General features: G+C 42.8%; 1 protein-coding gene across 1 annotated transcript in view; it reads right to left on the minus strand.

The window, feature by feature from the left end:
* pid1 (phosphotyrosine interaction domain containing 1) overlaps positions 1-20810 on the minus strand; it is a 101372-nt gene that overhangs the window by 46676 nt on the left and 33886 nt on the right. The window contains exon 2 of the mRNA XM_061919053.1: positions 295-441. Coding sequence (XP_061775037.1) covers positions 295-441 — 147 coding nt within the window. The remainder of the gene's footprint in view (positions 1-294; positions 442-20810) is intronic.

Consider the following 20810-nt stretch of genomic DNA (forward strand, 5'->3'; position numbering starts at 1 on the left):
CACATTTGAACTGAAGGAAGTTCCAGGTCACGTCGCTGATGTCTCATCACTTTCGGCTTCGACATGGCGATGCAATGCAAAGTGTGTGTTTTTTTTTTTGCACGTCTACGCGTGTCAGTGCTGCTAACACCGTGTCCGCCGTCTTTAACACGGGACCCTGGAGTAGGGTGGGAAAGTGCATGGAGGAAATAAATGGAACCTTTGTATTGATTAGAAAAACAATTGGATTATGGGTGTTGTAATAGTATTATAGAATTAGTATTAAAGAGATTATACGGGTGCATGTGCTTTTACCTTATATCCAGCATGGGTCCGGCTCTTTGTGAGCGGTGTGGTGGAGCAAAGTTCAATGGCCTCGGGCTCATGGAAGATCACCGTGGGCAACGGCTCCTTCCTTAGCGTCAGCACATTCAGCTTGGTCTTCAGCATGCTCTGAAAGTGCTGAAGCAGAAAGACGATAAAGATTAGGCTTTTATCAAACCTTCATTAAATATCAAATAGCTGCTTCTGCTTAAAAATGGAACCTTAAAGGCCTACTGAAATGCCATCCATCCATCCATTTTCTACCGCTTATTCCCTTTTGGGGTCGCGGGGGGGTGCTGGCGCCTATCTCAGCTACAATCGGGCGGGAGGCGGAGTACACCCTGGACAAGTTACCACCTTATCGCAGGGCCAACACAGATAGACAACATTCACACTCACATTCACACACTAGGGCCAATTTAGTGTTGCCAATCAACCTATCCCCAGGTGCATGTCTTTGGAAGTGGGAGGAAGCCGGAGTACCCGGAGGGAACCCACGCATTCACGGGGAGAACATGCAAACTCCACACAGAAAGATCCCGAGCCTGGATTTGAACCCAGGACTGCAGGATCTTCGTATTGTGAGGCAGACGCACTAACCCCTCTTCCACCGTGAAGCCCCTACTGACATGAGATTTTCTTATTTAAACAGGGATAGCAGGTCCATTCTATGTGTCATACTTGATCATTTCGCGATATTGCCATATTTTTGCTGAAAGGATTTAGTAGAGAACATCGACGATAAAGTTTGCAAATTTTGGTCGCTAATAAAAAAGCCTTGCCTTTACTGGAAGTAGCAGACGATGTGCGCGTGACGTCACGGGTTGTAGGGCTCCTCACATCCTCACATTGTTTATAATCATAGCCAGCAGCAGCAAGAGCTATTTGGACCGAGAAAGCGGCAATTTCCCCATTAATTTGAGTGAGGATGAAAGATTCATGAATGAGGAAATTTAGAGTGAAAGACTAGCAAAAAAAAGTTAAAAAAAGTAAAAAAAAAAAAAAGGCGATTGCAGTGTTTTTAGATTCAGATGTTTTTAGACACATTTACTAGGATAATTCTGGGAAATCTCTTATCTGCCTATTGTGTTGCTAGTGTTTTAGTGAGTAATTGGGGCGGCATGGCGTAATGGGTAGAGCGGCCGTGCCAGAAACCTGAGGCTTGCTGGTTCGCTTCCCACCTATTGACATCCAAATCGCTGCCGTTGTGTCCTTGGGCAGGACACTTCACCCTTGCCCCCGGTGCCGCTCACACTGGTGAATGAATGATGAATGAATGATTGGTAGTGGTCGGAGGGGCCGTATGTGCAAACTGGCAGCCACGCTTCCGTCAGTCTACCCCAGGGCAGCTGTGGCTACATATGTAGCTTACCACCACCAGGTGTGAATGAATGATGGGTTCCCACTTCTTGTGAGCGCTTTGAGTATCTAACAATAGAAAAGCGCGCTATAAATCTAATCCATTATTATTATTATTATAAATAGTACCTGAAAGTCGGAGGGGTGTGGCCACGGGTGTGTTGACGCCAGAGTCTCTGAGGGAAGTCACGAAGCTGCAGCAGGACAGAAGCTCCGCTGATCTCTGGTAAGAGCCGACTTATTACCACGATTTTCTCACCGAAAACTGCCGGTTGACATGTAGTCGGGATCCATGTTCGCTTGACCGCTCTGATCCATAGTAAAGCTTTACCTCCGGGAATTTTAAACAGCGAAACACCGTGTGTTTGTTTGGCTAAAGGCTTAAAGCCTCCATCTTTCAATTCTGACTTCTCCATTATTAATTGAACAAATTGCAAAAGATTCTGCAACACAGATGTCCAGAATACTGTGTAATTATGCAATTAAAGCAGACTACTTATAGCTTGAATGGGGTTGGAAAATAATGTCCGCTACAACCCGAGACGTCAAAAGCACGCGTCATCATACCGCGACGTTTTAAACACGACACTTCGCGGGAAATTTAAAATTGCAATTTAGTAAACTAAACCGGCCGTATTGGCATGTGTTGCAATGTTAATATTTCATCATTGATATATAAACTATCAGACTGCGTGGTCGGTAGTAGTGGGTTTCAGTAGGCCTTTAAACATACCAGCACAGAACAAAATACAAGGGAATTAGGAACAAAAAAGGTGTCTACTCGTTGAACTTACGTAAATTGTCTCTTATGGCAAAGGTTTAACCTCTGGAATAGAGTCCTTTCCTTAAGGGTGAACTTAATTCAAAATCCCAAACAACCAAAGATTAGACTGCTTTTTGGAAAGAAAAGTGGAGGCCCCTGGAGACAGAACCAGGGCAAGAACTGGGGATGAGTGTTACAACAGAAAGCTGCACTCGCCGTCAAAACAAGAAAAGCACACTGGAAACACTCACTATCTCACCAAGTACTGTATTTTTTGGATTATGAGTTGCTGCGGAGTATAAATCGCACCTGCCGAAAATGCATAATAAAGAAGGGAAAAAAACATATATAAGTCGCACTGGAGTATAAGTCGCATTTTTGGGGGAAATTTATTTGATAAAATTCAACACCAAGAATAGACATTTGAAAGGCAATTTAAAATAAATAAAGAATAGTGAACAACAGGCTGAATAAGTGTACGTTATATGACGTATAAATAACCAACTGAGAAGGTGCCTGGTATGTTAAAGGGGAACATTATCACCAGACCTATGTAAGCGTCAATATATACCTTGATGGTGCAGAACAAAAAGACCATATATTTTTTTAACCGATATCCGAACTCTAAATGGGTGAATTTTTGCGAATTAAATGCCTTTCTGTTTATCGCTCTGTGGCGATGACGTCAGAATGTGACGTCACCGAGGTAATACTTCCGCCATTTCCATTTTCAACACATTACAAACACCGGGTCTCAGCTCTGTTATTTTCAACTATTTTTTGGAACCTTGGAGACATCATGTCTCGTCGGTGTGTTGTCGGAGGGTGTAACAACACTAACAGGGAGGGATTCAAGTTGCACCACTGGCCCGAAGATCCGAAAGTGGCAAGAAATCTGCCGCCAGACCCTCATTGAATGTACTGGAGTGTCTGCATATTTTACCGGCGATGCTAAGGCAGACATGGCACAGAGATGTATGGATAACCTGCAGATGCATTTGCAACGATAAAGTCAACGAAATCACAAAGGTGAGTTTTGTTGATGTTGTTGACTTATGTGCTAATCAGACATATTTGGTTGCGGCGTGACTGCCAGCTAATCGATGCTAACATGCTATTTACCGGCGGTGCTAAAGCAGACATGGCACAGAGATGTATGGATAACCTGCAGATGCATTTGCAACGATAAAGTCAACGAAATCACAAAGGTGAGTTTTGTTGATGTTGTTGACTTGTGTACTAATCAGATATATTTGGTTGCGGCGTGACTGCCAGCTAATCGATGCTAACATGCTACGCTAATCGATGCTAACATGCTATTTACCGGCGGCGCTAAAGCAGCCATGGCACAGAGATGTATGGATAACCTGCAGATGCATTTGCAACTATATTACGTTTCCTTCCACCCACATTTAATGTGAAAAAAAACACTTACCAATCGAAGGATTTAAGTTGCTCCAGTGTCACAAGATGCCAAAGTCCTGATCGTTTGGTCCGCACATTTTACCGGCGATGCTAACGCAACTATTCGGCCATGCTATGGCTATGAACAGCGTCAATAGCTATTCGCTCAATAGCTTCACTTTCTTCTTCAATACTTTCATACTCCAACCATCTGTTTCAATACATGCGTAATCTGTTCAATCGCTTAAGTCGCTGAAATCCGAGTCTGAATCCGAGCTAATGTCGCTATATCTTGCTGTGCTATTCACCGTTGTTTGTTTACATTGGCAGCACTGCATGACGTCACAGGGAAATGGACAGTGTCTTGGCAGAGAGCGAAAAAAAGGCACTTTAAAGCTTTTTTTTAGGGATATTCCGGGACCGGTAAAATTTAGAAAAAAACTTCAAAAAATACAACAAGCCCCTGGGAACTGATTTTTATTGTTTTTAACCCTTTTGAAATTGTGATAATGTTCCCCTTTAACGTAACATATTATGGTAAGAGTCATTCAAATAAATATAACATATAGAACATGCTATACGTTTACCAAACAATCTGTCACTCATAATTGCTAAATCCCATGAAATCTTATATGTCTAGTCTCTTACGTGAATGAGCTAAATAATATTATTTGACATTTTACACATAAGTCGCTCCTGAGTATAAGTCGCACCCCCGGCCAAACTATGAAAAAAACTGCGACTTATAGTCCGAAAAATACGGTATATTCTGGCTCATTCAGTGAAAAAATTTAGAATTCCATTCTGTTTTTAAGGTATTCAATCAGACATTACTGTGAGGTTTTGCATTAGTTTTCCTAAAAATAGATATAACGGCCCCAAGACCAATTTTTTTCTCTAAATTTGGCCCCCGAGTCAAAATAATTGCCCAGGCCTGATCTAATCAGTTAAGGATGCATTTAAATGTGCGACAAAGTCGTCTGACGTAGGAAAGATCCAAGTGCAAGTGGACTTAAAGATAAACGTGGTCGTAGGAAACCAGGAGTTTGATAAACCTTTGAGTTCATTACTCAATCAATCAATCAATGTTTATTTATATAGCCCCAAATCACAAATGTCTCAAAGGACTGCACAAATCATTACGACTACAACATCCTCGGAAGAACCCACAAAAGGGCAAGGAAAACTCACACCCAGTGGGCAGGGAGAGTTCACATTCAGTGGGACGCCAGTGACAATGCTGACTATGAGAAACCTTGGAGAGGACCTCAGATGTGGGCAACCCCCCCCCCTCTAGGGGACCGAAAGCAATGGATGTCGAGCGGGTCTAATATGATACTGTGAAAGTTCAATCCATAGTGGCTCCAACACAGCCGCGAGAGTTCAGTTCAAGCGGATCCAAGACAGCAGCCAGAGTCCCGTCCACAGGAAACCATCTCAAGCGGAGGCGGATCACTGACTGTTATTTCTGTTTTTCGCTCTGAGGACTTGAAGGCGACGCCACCAAAGCAGGCTGTCAGTAAAACGTCGGAGGGAATCATTTAATAAGAAAAGCTTTCCCAAGGGAACTAAGATAGCAGGCCAAGAAAGTATTTTCATTCCCACTTGAAAGATTTTGTGTATTTCCTCCTTAATATCTACAGTATGTAGACACAAATTGACATGCTGAGCAAATCAATGGGGTTGGTTTAGAGCGAGCCAACTGTCGGCTGTCTGCCAATGTCGAGTACAACTGTGAGAGTCTTCGGCTGCAGTTTTTGTGGTCTGTAGGCACTGGTCAGTTGAACATGTAGAAACAATAACACTGACCCTACAGCTTGCACCGCAAGAGTTATGTATCTATGTCATTGGGTGCTTTAAGGATAAGGGTTAGGATGGACTGCACTCTGGACACAAGATGGCTCTACAGTCAGACTCTATAATCAATTATTGATGAAATGCCATTAAATATGGTAGCAAACATATGTCAAGAATACAATAAATGTTGATTAGGTTAAGAAGTAAAGTGAATGAGATTTATATAGCGCTTTTTCGCTAGAAACTCAAAGCGCTTCACATAGTGGAACCTAGTATCTACATATTTAAGATACATTATTAAATATGTAGATATATTTAAGATACAGTGCACTGCAAAAAGTCCATCCCATCCATCCATTTTCTACCGCTTATTCCCTTTTGGGGTTGCGGGGGGCGCTGGCGCCTATCTCAGCTACAATCGGGCGGAAGGCGGGGTACACCCTGGACAAGTCGCCACCTCATCGCAGGGCCAACACAGATAGATAGACAGACAACATTCACACTCACATTCACACACTAGGGCCAATTTAGTGTTGCCAAACAACCTATCCCCAGGTGCATGTCTTTGGAAGTTGGAGGAAGCCGGAGTACCCGGAGGGAACCCACGCATTCACGGGGAGAACATGCAAACTCCACACAGAAAGATCCCGAGCCTGGATTTGAACCCAGGACTGCAGGAACTTCGTATTGTGAGGCAGACGCACTAACCCCTCTTCCACCGTGAAGCCCTGCAAAAAGTCAGTGTTCAAAAACAAGAAAAACAAAAACAAAAAATGAAGGGTATTTTATTTGAACTAAGCAAAATTATCTGCCAATAGAACAAGAAAATCCGGCTAGTTAAGACTTTTCAAAACAGGTAAAATTAGCTAACCTCAATGAACTAAAAAATCCCTTAAAATAAGTACACCCTCACTAATAAGTGCACTTTTCTTGGTAGAAAAAAAAGAGACTTTTTTGTTCAATATGTTGGAAAATATTCTTAAATTAAGTAAATGCTAGTGCCCTTGTCTTGACATAATGATATTCATAGATCATGATTTTTTTTGTCATGCTTGAAATATTTTTCGGATTATAAATCGCAATTTTTTTCATAGTTTGGCCAGGGGTGCGACTTATACTCAGGAGCGACTTATGTGTGAAATTATTAACACATTACCGTAAAATATTAAATAATATCATTTAGCTCATTCACATAAGAGACTAGATGTATAAGATTTCATGGGATTTATCGATTAGGAGTGACGGATTGTTTGGTAAACGTATAGCATGTTCTATATGTTATAGTTATTTGAATGACTCTTACCATAATATGTTTTGTTAACATACCAGGCACCTTCTCAGTTGGTTATTTATACGTCATATAATGTACACTTATTCAGCCTGTTGTTCACTATTCTTTATTTATTTTAAATTGCCTTTCAAATGTTTATTCTTGGTGTTGGGTTTTATCAAATAAATTTCCCCCAAAAATGCGACTTATACTCCAGTGCGACTTATATATGTTTTGTTTTTTTCTTCTCTATTATGCATTTTCGGCCGGTGCGACTTATACTCCGGAACGACTTATACTCCGAAAAATACGGTACTTTAAAAAAATAGTTTTATACTTGTGAGTGTTGATGACACAGCTATGCAACAGTTGATATTCTACTTTCAAGCATGTTTAACTCAATATAGGTCATCAAATCTCAGCAACAAGCTGTAATATCTTACTGAGATCATTTAGGATCAAAACCCTTAAAACAAGTAAAACACTAACATAAAATCTGCTTAGGGAGAAGAATTATCTTATCAGACAGAAAATAAGCAAATATCACCCTTTTTTGAGTTATTTAATCTTACTTAGATTTCAGTTTTTGCAGTGTGTGGGCAGCACTTGGAGCAGGTGGGTAGACTGTCTTGCCTAAGGAGCAGTGACTAGGACGGTGGAAGCGGGAATCGGACCTGGAACCCTCCAAGTTGCTGGCACGGCCGCTCTACCAACGGAGCCACGCTTCTCCCAAGGAAGAGATAGTTAAGAATAGGGACATTTGATCGGAGTGTTATGCTGCTGATTCCTATACAGATCATCCCGGGCAGGGGTGCCCATTACGTCGATCACGAGCTACCAGTCGACCGCGGGGGGTGTGTCAGTCGATCTCCAGCCAGGCTTTTAAAAAAAATAGACCTAAAAATTGGTGATCATCAATCTTCACCAAGACGTCACTTAAATGACATTCACGGTACCGGAGGGTCTTGTGAGATGACGCTGGCTGCTGCAAGATCATTATTATTAAAATATGACCGAGAGGAAGGCGAGAAACACTTTTTATTTCAACAGACTCTCGCGCCGTACCTTCCGTCAAAACTCTAAAGGCCGACTGCACATTTCCTATCTTCACAATAAAAGCCCTGCTTCATGCTGCCTGCGCTAACTAAATACAGAGTCTCGGAAAACTGGCGTGCACAAGCGATCCCTCAGAAAGCTGGCGTGCACATCACTTGTGCACGCCAGCTTTCCGAGACTCTTATTTTGTTAGCGCAGGCAGCATGAAGCAGGGCTTTTATTGTGAAGATAGGAAATGTGCAGTCGGCATTTAGAGTTTTGACGGAAGGGACGGCGCGAAAGTCTGTTGAAATAAAAAGTGTTTCTCGCCCTCCTCTCCGTCATTTTTTCATAATAATGAACTGGCAGCAGCCAGCATTATCTCACAAGACCCTCGGGTGCCGTGAATGTCAATCAAGCAAGCTACGGAATTTGCCGCCAATGTTTTTCTTGTAAAGTGTATGGAAGCTGGATGAATTAGGTGCCAAAAACCAACCACTTTCATGTGGTATTGTACAGAAAGGACAACTTTTTTTCTCCTCCATTTGAAAATGTGGGCGTTATCATCATTACTGTCTGATGCCAATCAATGCAAGTCATCAGAATCAGGTAATACACCAACTTATATTCTTGTCTTCGTGAAAGAAAGACATCTATATGTGTTACACATGCTTGTATTATCATTAAACACATTTAACTTGTTTACAAAAATGTCTCTTTCATAAATAAATAAATATAAATGATATATATAAATGAGGTAGATCCCCTCGAGTTGGTCAATTGAAAAGTAGCTCGCCTGCAGAAAAAGTGTGGGCACCCCTGATCCAGAGGGTTCTACCTTAATGTAACTGATGGTTAACATCGGTTAACTGATGGTTACATCAATAGCCACCACACCTCGAAAATAATTTTTTTTAATGTGAAAACAATTCAAACTAATATAACGTATTGTACCCTCCAAAAGAAGTCTCACAAAGTCTGACGCTATTTTTAACTTTTATTGCCAATCTTATAACAACCAGCCTAATCTATAAAATTGTGTGCACTGGTAATGGACGTGTTGTGTGTGATCAACTAACATTGCATGTGCAAATCAGAAGTGGTGCAATCTGCCTTATTTAAATGACGATTTTTGCGTGTACTATATGGAGGCCGGGGCATCCCTACGGAGACTTTGGATCATTTACTGCACATTCCTTTCATCGTGCTCATGGGAAAGTGGCTGCACTTGCTATGCTCAAGACACAAAAAATGCTACTTGACGAAGTTGTTTCATATAGGAAAAGCTTTAATAAAATATATTATAGAAAAAAAAAAACAAAGGCATCAAAAAAAATGTAAAAACCGAGCAGACACCAAAATGCTTCAATTGAAATTGTTTTAATCATCCCCTTAAGTCGGTGTTTTTCAGCCTTTTTAGAGCCAAGGCACATTTTTTTCCATCGGAAAAATCCCGAGGCACACCACTAGCAGAAAACAGAAAAAAATGAAACAGCCGATATTGACAGTAAAAAGTCGTTTTCGTAATTGTTGGATATAAATTGGATATAAAGACCTGGCAGGCCCAAGCGCATTGTGAGGGTCTGCTGGGAACGTCTGGCAGAGTCTCCTGTCAGAGAGAGTTTCAATTCATACCTCCGGGAGAACTTTGAACATGTCACGAGGGAGGTGCGGGACATTGAGTCCGAGTGGACCATGTTCCGAACCTCTATTGTCGAGGCGGCTGATTGGAGCTGTGGCCGCAAGGTTGTTGGTGCCTGTCGTGGCGGTAATCCCAGAACCCGTTGGTGGACACCAGCAGTGAGGGATGCCGTCAAGCTGAAGAAGGAGTCCTATCGGGTTCTTTTGGCTCATAGGACTCCGGAGGCAGTGGACGGGTACAGACGGGCCAAGCGGTGTGCAGCTTTAGCGGTCGCGGAGGCAAAAACTCGGACATGGGAAGAGTTCGGGGAAGCCATGGAAAACGACTTCCGGACGGCTTCGAAGCGATTCTGGACCACCATACGGCGCCTCAGGAAGGGGAAGCAGTGCACTATCAACACCGTGTATGGTGCGGATGGTGTTCTGCTGACTTCGACTGCGGATGTTGTGGATCGGTGGAGGGAATACTTCGAAGACCTCCTCAATCCCACCAACACGTCTTTCTTTGAGGAAGCGGTGCCTGGGGAATCTGTAGTGGACTCTCCTATTTCTGGGGCTGAGGTCGCTGAGGTAGTTAAAAAGCTCCTCGGCGGCAAGGCCCCGGGGGTTGATGAGATCCGCCCGGAGTTCCTTAAGGCTCTGGATGCTGTGGGGCTGTCTTGGTTGACAAGACTCTGCAGCATCGCGTGGACATCGGGGGCGGTACCTCTGGATTGGCAGACCGGGGTGGTGATCCCTCTCTTTAAGAAGGGGGACCGGAGGGTGTGTTCCAACTATCGTGGGATCACACTCCTCAGCCTTCCCGGTAAGGTTTATTCAGGTGTACTGGAGAGGAGGCTTCGCCGGATAGTCGAACCTCGGATTCAGGAGGAACAGTGTGGTTTTCGTCCTGGTCGTGGAACTGTGGACCAGCTCTATACTCTCGGCAGGGTTCTTGAGGGTGCATGGGAGTTTGCCCAACCAGTCTACATGTGCTTTGTGGACTTGGAGAAGGCATTCGACCGTGTCCCTCGGGAAGTCCTGTGGGGAGTGCTCAGAGAGTATGGGGTATCGGAATGTCTTATTGTGGCAGTCCGCTCCCTGTATGATCAGTGTCAGAGCTTGGTCCGCATTGCTGGCAGTAAGTCGAACACATTTCCAGTGAAGGTTGGACTCCGCCAAGGCTGTCCTTTGTCACCGATTCTGTTCATAACTTTTATGGACAGAATTTCTAGGCGCAGTCAAGGCGTTGAGGGGTTCCGGTTTGGTGGCCACGGGATTAGGTCTCTGCTTTTTGCAGACGATGTAGTCCTGATGGCTTCATCTGGCCGGGATCTTCAGCTCTCACTGGATCGGTTCGCAGCCGAGTGTGAAGCGACCGGAATGAGAATCAGCACCTCCAAGTCCGAGTCCATGGTTCTCGCCCGGAAAAGGGTGGAGTGCCATCTCCGGGTTGGGGAGGAGACCCTTCCCCAAGTGGAGGAGTTCAAGTACCTAGGAGTCTTGTTCACGAGTAGGGGAAGAGTGGATCGTGAGATCGACAGGCGGATCGGTGCGGCGTCTTCAGTAATGCGGACGTTGTATCGATCCGTTGTGGTGAAGAAGGAGCTGAGCCGGAAGGCAAAGCTCTCAATTTACCGGTCGATCTACGTTCCCATCCTCACCTATGGTCATGAGCTTTGGGTCATGACCGAAAGGATAAGATCACGGGTACAAGCGGCCGAAATGAGTTTCCTCCGCCGGGTGGCGGGGCTCTCCCTTAGAGATAGGGTGAGAAGCTCTGCCATCCGGGAGGAACTCAAAGTAAAGCCGCTGCTCCTTCACATCGAGAGGAGCCAGATGAGGTGGTTCGGGCATCTGGTCAGGATGCCACCCGAACGCCTCCCTAGGGATGTGTTTAGGGCACGTCCAGCTGGTAGGAGGCCACGGGGAAGACCCAGGACACGTTGGAAAGACTATGTCTCCCGGCTGGCCTGGGAACGCCTCGGGATCCCCCGGGAAGAGCTAGACGAAGTGGCTGGAGATAGGGAAGTCTGGGCTTCCCTGCTTAGGCTGCTGCCCCCGCGACCCGACCTCGGATAAGCGGAAGATGATGGATGGATGGATGGATGGATGGATATAAATTCAAACCCTAACCAAGCATGCATCACTGTAGCTCGTCTCAAAGTAGGTGTACGGTCATGACCTGTCACATCACCCCCCCAACTTAGTTCGAGTTTTTTGGTGTTTTCCTGTGTGTAGTGTTTAAATATGTCAATTTCGAGAAATCTTACCAAGACAATTTTGACTAGTTTGTTGTTGATTGTCAAGTCATGTACGGATGTACTTTGTGGACGCCTTCTGCTGCTCCACACGCTGTAAGTCTTTTCTGTCGTCCAGCATTCTGTTTTTGCATAGCCATCCCTAAGCTTCAATGCCTTTTCTTAGCGGCACTCGCCTTTTGTTTATTTTTGGTTTAAGCATCTGATACCTTTTTACCTGCATGCTGCGTCCCACTGTCGTCTGCATATTGTGATCGCGACAAACCATATTCCCGACATCTGCAAAGCAATTAGCTACCTGCTGCCACCTACTGATATGGAAGAGTATTACACAGTTACTCTGCCGAGCTCCAGACAGCAAAGACACCGCAAATTATTTGCGGATTATAATTACTGGTTTGCTAAAAATATTTTTAACCAAATTAGGTGAAATGACATCATTTCCAGCAGCACTCCAGACAATATCTCACAGTGGTTGAAAAACACAGCCTTAAGTCACCCAGAACGGCGCTATAAAATGATAAAATAATGTTGCTGAATAGAGGATATGTCAAATATTTTTAACTTCTGACAGACCATGCCATTATGTTGAAAAAATGTATGACAGAGGATTCTCTGTCTATCATGTCTTGGCAGCGGGAGCACCAATGTCAGTTTGCACTTACTTTTACAGACTTGCTAAATAGAATGCTAAATAGTGCCTGAAAAACAGTGATGAAGGTTAATAAATCCCGTATAATGTATTTGCCGTATAATGTATTTGCATTATCTCCTCCCAGTATCGTGGGCTTTTTAACGATCAGCATATATTCTGCATGTTAATGAAGACAGTGATGCAAAATGGTTTTCACACTTTATTCCACTCTTTTAGGAGATGCAATCCACTTTGCACACGTTTAGTAGATCATCTTTGCGTGTGCTATCCGGTTTGCACGTGTTTTAGTACTTTACTTTTTGTAAAACAGGCCCTAAATTGTTATTACAGTTGTAAATCCAAGACGTCAGTGTATAGTTTTTGTTGTATTTTGTTTTATGTTGCGCCAAAAAGTGTTAATACTGTAAGAGTGGTACTTGCTGTTTGATTGTAACATGCATCTTAGTTGCAGTTTTCACTAACAAATTTGAAAGTGTGGAAATTGCCACCTAAAATCGCTAATGCTAATCCGTAGCATGCCAATAGCAAAGCCAGTGTATATTAGCATCAAACTAGCATTTTTTAACTTGACGTTGGAACGTTTTTGTCATTTTCAATTGAGTCAAGGCGCATGTTAAAATTTAAAGTACCAATTATGGTCACACACACACCAGGTGTGGCAAAATTATTCTCTGCATTTGACCCATCGCCCTTGATCACCCCCTGGTGAGCTGGCAGGGATCATCACCAAATTGTTCAACCTCTCCCTGTCCTACACCACCGTCCCACAATACTTTAAATATGACACAATCGTTCCCATTCCCCAAAAAAACCCCACCAGAGACTACCTCAATGACTACAGACCCCTAGCCCTTGTGTCTGTAGTAAATAAAAGTTTTGAGCGTGTAGTCTGCTTCTCAAGAGAATATTGGAATGTGCGCTATATTGCATATTGAATATTATGTTGCAACTAGATGAGGCAATTCCTGAAGGAAGTGTGTGTGAATGTTCAATCCCAGGCTCGGGATCTTTCTGTGTGAAGTTTGCATGTTCTCCCCGTGACTGCGTGGGTTCCTTCCGGGTACTCCAGCTTCCTCCCACTTCCAAAGACATGCACCTGGGGATAGGTTGATTGGCAACACTAAATTGGCCTTAGTGTGTGAATGTGAGTGTGAATGTTGTCTGTCTATCTGTGTTGGCCCTGCGATGAGGTGGCGACTTGTCCGGGGTGTATCCCGCCTTCCGCCCGATTGTAGCTGAGATAGGCGCCAGCGCCCCCCGCAACCCCAAAAAAGGGAATAAGTGGTAGAAAATGGATGGATGGATGGATGCTCCAATGATTAAGTTGAACTTCAAAATATCTAACTGTTGAAGTAGAGCACCTGCGATGAGGTGGTGACTTGTCCGCTCGAATGCAGCTGAGATATGCTCCAGCGACCCCCCGCGACCCCAAAAGGGACAAGCAGTAGAAAATGGATGGATGGAAGTTGTGGAACTTAGAAGAATGTCCCATTGATTTCAATTGGAATTTCCCCCAAATTTGGCAATTTCAGGAAAAGCGTGAATTAAAAAAAAAAATATGGTGGAAAAAAATCTAAATGAGTTGGTGTTGGTTGAATGGTTGGTGTTGGAATGTTTCAAATGTTGAAGTAATAACATGTAGAATTGAGAAATGGAATGGCATTCCTGGAATTTCGGGAAAACCGGGAATTTTTCCAGTTCCAAAAACAACTTAATTTTTTTTCCTAATTGGGAGGAATGTTTTGACGGTGGAACGGTTGAAGTGGGTTGAAAAATGTGTAAGGAGTAGTCGACAGAATAAAGCAAGGGTCCCCAAACGTTTTGACCTGGGAGCCGCACTGGGTTAAAATAAATTTGGCCAGGGGCCAGACTATATGTACATATATATATATATATATACATATATATATATATATATATATATACATATATATACATATATATATATATATATATATATATATATATATATATATACATATACATATATATATATATACATATATATATATATATATATATATATATATATATATATATATATATATATATATACATATATATACATATATATATATATATAATGATAAATGGGTTGTACTTGTATAGCGCTTTTCTACCTTCAAGGTACTCAAAGCGCTTTGACACTACTTCCACATTTACCCATTCACACACGCATTCACACACTGATGGAGGGAGCTGCCATGCAAGGCGCCAACCAGCACCCATCAGGAGCAAGGGTGAAGTGTCTTGCTCAGGACACAACGGACGTGACGAGGTTGGTACTAGGTGGGATTTGAACCAGGGACCCTCGGGTTGCGCACGGCCACTCTCCCACTGCGCCACGCATATATATATATATATATATATATATATATATATATATATATATATATACATATATATATATAAAATCTGTCTCATGACAGATTAGACTGCCTTTTCCTTACACTAAACAAAAAAAAGTCATATGTCCACTGATATTTAAAAAATGAACAATCTATTTTTTCAATTTTTTTATTAGTCTATTTTACGTTTCCCCAACAATTTCACCATTTTTTTCCCTTGTGCACTAATTGACTGAATGAGCGCAAACATGCGAGGTTGATGACATCACGTTATCGATGGGAAAATGCATTTTTAGACAATATGATTTGCCTGAGCGGCTGGGAGACACGGGGAGACAAGCAGTAGAAAATGGATTCATGGATGGGCTAGAAAGGACAGATTAAAAATAAATAAAAAAATGAAAACATTTTGGGGCCGGATTTTGTACACTGGCGGGCTGTATCTGGCCCGGGTGCCGTAGTTTGGGGTGCCCTGGAATAAAGGGTGGAAATTGGGCTTTGGAAAACCAGGAACTCTGGAAAATCCTCACATTTTTTTGAACTTGGCAAAAAGGTAGTTTGAATGATCAGAATGGTGGAATGTGTTGAAGGTGGAATGATATGAGTAGGTGGAAAAATGTGGAAATGGTAGAAGTTTCAGAAATGGCCAAATCATTTTAAATGGGAAAAATGTGCCGGAAAACCTGGAATTCTGGGAATTTGTCAAGGGAAAACCCGCAATTCCCGAATAGGCCGAACCGTTTGAAGTTGAAACGGTTTGAATCGGAGGAAAAATGTGGAAGGTAGAGCGCGCCAAAATGTGGACTTGAATAATAAATAGATAAATTTTGGTGTAGAAAACCTTTGGCGCATTCACACAATGACGTCAGAAAGTAGCACATTTGTCACTTAAGTGTTAAATATAACATGCGTGATCCTGTGATGACCCTCAAGTCAAGTTCCAACTGCTGGGGCCACAGCAGCAATTAAAAAAATGACAAAAGGGAGGTTTGCGTGTCAGAATAGTGGGGTCCAAGGCATGAAAGAGATGAGTATGGAGCAGATGGAGAAAAATGAGAAAAAGAAAGAAAAAAGTCCAGAGTTGTGAAAGTAAAGCCACATGTGTGCAAACGCTTGCTGACCTCCGCGTCAGCACTTTACAGCTTCCTGACAGCGGCTCGCATTCCTGCGGCCGGGCCCGCGCAGTGCGTGGAGGGAGAGGAGGGTTGCCACCCCCCACCAGGAGCCAAAGACCTGAGTGCAGGGCCCCCGCTGGATTTGATCCGCAATATTTTTAACACTCTTCCTCCACTTGCCAAAGTCTTCTCGTCAAGACCTGGCAGTGAGGGACTCTATTTTGAGTGGGACTTGGACTTGGACTCCATGGTCCGACCAGTGTTATGAGACGAGGGTCCTGTCTGCACTGTACAATACACAATGGCTGGCGTCACATGGAGACCTCAGAAACCTCAGCCAGGATTAGAAAAACACAAAGGCTCTGTTTTGAGATTTGCATTTCACCGACTACTTTGCGCCAGCCGCATTATTTTCAGGTGCCTGATCCGAGCTGATCAAACTCTCTCCGGAAAATAAACACGTGACTTCCGCACACTCACACACACACACACACAAACAAATCAAGTTTATTGTCAAGCTTGCCCCTAACAGTTTGTTTGTGTTTTAGTTTTTCCTCTGTGTGTGTGTAGTATATCCTGTCAGCGCTCTTATTTTGTCTGTTTCCTGTTTTTTCCCCTGTGCGCTGTATCCCCTCAGCTGCGGCTGATTGGCACCTGGCCACACCTGGTGTCAATCAGCCCTATTTGAACCTGTTTTGTCCTCCAGTCGAGTGCTGGATTATTGTCATGTATTGTCGCGTCTGTATTGTCGCTCCTGTCGTGTCGTGTCTTTGCAGCGTATCGGTAAGCTATATTCGTTAGATGTTTGTAGCTTACTGTTTTTTGTTCCCTGCTTCCAGTTTGTTTTCATATTACAAGTACGACTTCTGTTTTCCTGCTCGCTACCCGCTAGCTTCCACGCTAGGCCCGTTTTGTGTTTTTGCTAGCTTCCATGCTAAGCTCCTTTTTTTGTTCTAGCTCCCATGCTAACTCTCTTAGTTTGTTACCCGCCTGGTGCGCGCTTTTTGTTAGTACCTTTATGTTTGTTCTTATTTTATTATTTTAATTAAATCATGTTTTCCTGTTCAATGCCTGCCTCCTTCTCTGCATCTTGGGGTTTGTCACCAACTAACTCTGACATTTATATCAACTTGCACAATTTTGTAGGGGAAAAAAAACAACCTAGAAATGTACTGATAGAACTCTGTGGTTCCCACCAACGTGACATCTGAGAGACATCCAGTGAGGAAAACACAAATTATGCAGCCGATCTGATCTATGATAGGTATCGGTAATATTACTGCAGGTTTTAATTGTCATGACTTGGACTATGGTGAGGTTTGTTTTCCCTTGGTGCAAAGCGACTGGATCGAACACGACGTGGAGGTAATGACATCTTTAATATTAACTCGAAATAGGAACAAACAAAGGGCGCTCACAGAGGTACAAAAACTTGGCTATGAAAACTAAAACTTACACTAAGGCAAAACTATGGACAACAGAAACGAAAACACTTACTATGACTGAGAAAGAGCATGGATGATCGGCATGGATAACATGGATGTGTAGGAGGTGATGTCGCCAGGCTGACTGCCTGGCAACTACAGGCTTAAATAGTGCTGTGGTGCTTGATAACAGGTGCGTGAGTTCAAATGAATCAGGTGCGTGAGTCGTGAGGACAGGTGAACTGATTGGTAGGCATGGAAACAAAACAATGGAGTGAAAAAACAGGAACTAATGGAGTCAAAAACAAAACAGAACATGATCACAAACACATGACATTAATTAGAGCTGTCATTTTTTTAATCAGATTAATCACACACTAAACCTGTGATTAATCACGGGTTATTATTTGCTTGCATAAATAACATTTGCTGAAGAAAATATCCCAAAGTTAAAGTTGAGTTAAAGTATCAATGATTGTCAGATACACACACACAGCCCTGCGATGAGGTGGCGACTTGTCCAGGGTGTACCCGCCTTCCGCCCGATTGTAGCTGAGATAGGCACTAGTGCCCCCCGCGACCCCAAAAAGGGAATAAGCGGTAGGTTAAACAGTTGTTGAAACAAACAAGTTTGTTTACTTTTTTCAGATGACAATGCTCTTTTTTTTTGTACAATAGTCCAACATTCTTCAGGAAGCAAAATATGTTCATAATTAGTCTGTAGTTGCAAGTCGATGCTCTAGTTTGGGTAGTACAGTCGGTAATAGTGTCTCTCCAAGGTACTATACGACAGATCAGCTGTGGTGATATGAACCACATCGTCTTGCAGGACTTGGTCTTAAAAGATGTTAGATGCCTCTACATGCGGTGGCTGTCTGTTTAGCGAATGCATTTGTGGAGGGAGGCGTGGCCTGCGGACCTGCAGCGAAGCAGGGTGTGCCAGGACCGGCTTCGAGATCAGCGACAGGTGCGTGGATGGCCCACCTTGGCCTGGTTATCTAGTTACATGTCGCTCTGTTAAAAGGCAGCGGCTGGGGAGGAGAGAGGTGTTGGAGCTAAATTACAATTTTAAATCTCCCGCAGAGTTTCCTGTTGAATGATGACGCGTGTTTGCGACGTTATTGGTTGAGCGGACATTTTAGTCCAGCACCACTTACGGCTAGAAGTCGTCCGATTTAATCGCATGATTACACAGTATTTTGGACATCTGTGTTGCTGAATGTTTTGCAATTTGTTCAATTAATAATGGAGACTATATAGAAGAATGCTGTTGGTGGAAAGCGATGGATTGCAGCTGCCTTTAGCAACCGAAACACAGCCGGTGTTTCTTTGTTTGTTGTGAAGCTTAAGCGAACATGTTTCTCTACCACATGTCAACCAGCAAGTTTTTGGATGACAAAATTGTGATATTAAGTCGTCTCTTACCGGAGACTTATGCGTAGTTAGCGTCCTTCCTCCTGAGGCAGCTGTCAAAAAGGCAGCTGTGATCTTGGCTCCTCCATTGGCTTTTCTCAGAGACACTGGCGGTCACCGCAGCCCTCCGACTTTCAGGTATGACTTTATAATCTCACTAAAACACTATTAACACAATAAGCAGATAAGGGATTTTCCAGAATTATCCTAGTATATGTGTCTAATAACATCTGAATCGCTCCCACTGCCGTCGCCTTTCTTTTCTTTCTAGTGCTTTACTCTAACTTTCCTCATCCACAAATCTTTCATCCTCGCTCAAATTAATGGGGAAATCGTCACTTTCTCGGTCCGAATCGCTCTTGCTGCTGGTGGTTATGATTATAAACAATGTGAGGATGTGAGGAGCCCTACAACCCGTGATGTCACACGCACATCGTCTGCAACTTCCGGTACAGGCAAGACTTTTTTATTAGCGACCAAAAAAATCTAGCTGTCAACACTGAATATTGTTGTAATTTTTTTTCACTTACATTCATATTTTGTTGACGTATTATTCAATACATATATTTATTAAGGATTTTTGAACTATTGCTATTTTTAGAATATTTTTAAAAAACCTCACGTACCCCTTGGCATACCTTCAAGTACCCCCATTTGAGAACCACTGCACTAATCTAAAGCATATCACTTAGGAACTCCAAAATTATTATCAGCTCAGTTTTGACGAAAATTGAGTTACTGGGTTTTGCCTTTGGACGGGAGAGGTGTGCGTCAGAAGTCAGTGCAGGTGGAGCGAACGAAGTCGCCGTGGTGATAAATACAAACAAGGAAGTGCTCAAACAAGGGGATCGGAAGAGTACAAAAATAATCAAGACACAAAAGGACTCAAAACACAGACTAAAGACCGGATCACAACACCTTTAACTTTCAGCAGAACAACTTTTTGATACACTTCACATAATTCCTCATTGAGACTATGATGGAAGCTGGAAGGCGCTACCTGAGACCGCTATAAACTAGCAACTGTCCGACCCAAGTGGAAATGAACTCTTATGATGCACTTTATCTTCCACATCCATAACATGAAATGCTAACATGTTGCTGCCACTGCCAAGTTGACTGATTTTGTGCAGAACAAATTACGTCCGTGGTTTCAACACATGGTAGCCCGATTCTAACTTGGAGGAATTACCCAGGATGTGATGAAATATTTCCATGTCGTGGCCGTGTTGTAGTGGCTGGGTGAAGGCCAAAAACGAACAAACTCAAGGCTGGGTTAAACAGTGTAAGAATGACTGCATGGGTGTTGTTGTTTCATGTTTAGAGGGCTCTCTTTATGTAAAAAGAAATGTGTTTAAAAGGTCAACTATAAACATTTTTAAAATACCAAATTAGGACTGGGCGATATGGCCTTTTTTTAATATCTCAATATTTTTAGGCCATGTCACGATACACGGCAACAACAGGCCTCTTGTCCGTTTATTTTCTATTGATTAATAAAAACTAGTACTGTGATTCGTTGTAAGATGTAAAAGCATTGCATCGATCACCTTTATTCAACAAAAGGTTTCTCGTGTTCAGCAATCAAACTTTTTTTTAAAGTTCATCATTACCAGATCGCATTAAAGGCCTACTGAAACCCACTACTACCGACCACGCGGTCTGATAGTTTATATATCAATGATGAAATATTAACATTGCAACACATGCCAATACGGCCGGTTTAGTTTACTAAATTGCAATTTTAAATTTCGCGCGGAAGTACATTTTGGTCCAGCACCGTTCACAGCTATAAGTCGTCTCTTTTCATTGCATAATTCCACAGTATTATGGACTTCTGTGTTGCTAAATCTTTTGCAATTTGTTCAACTAATAATGGAGACGTCAAAGAAGAAAGATGTAGGTGGGAAGCGGTGTATTCCGGCCACCTTAAGCCTTAATCGTGAAATTATCAAGTATGACACATAGAATGGACCTGCTATCCCCGTTTAAATAAGAACATCTCATTTCTGTAGGCCTTTAACATTCGACTTTACTCATGCT

The sequence above is a fragment of the Nerophis ophidion genome, linkage group LG13, assembly GCF_033978795.1.
Source record: "Nerophis ophidion isolate RoL-2023_Sa linkage group LG13, RoL_Noph_v1.0, whole genome shotgun sequence".
In the NCBI taxonomy this organism is placed as follows: Eukaryota; Metazoa; Chordata; class Actinopteri; order Syngnathiformes; family Syngnathidae; genus Nerophis; species Nerophis ophidion.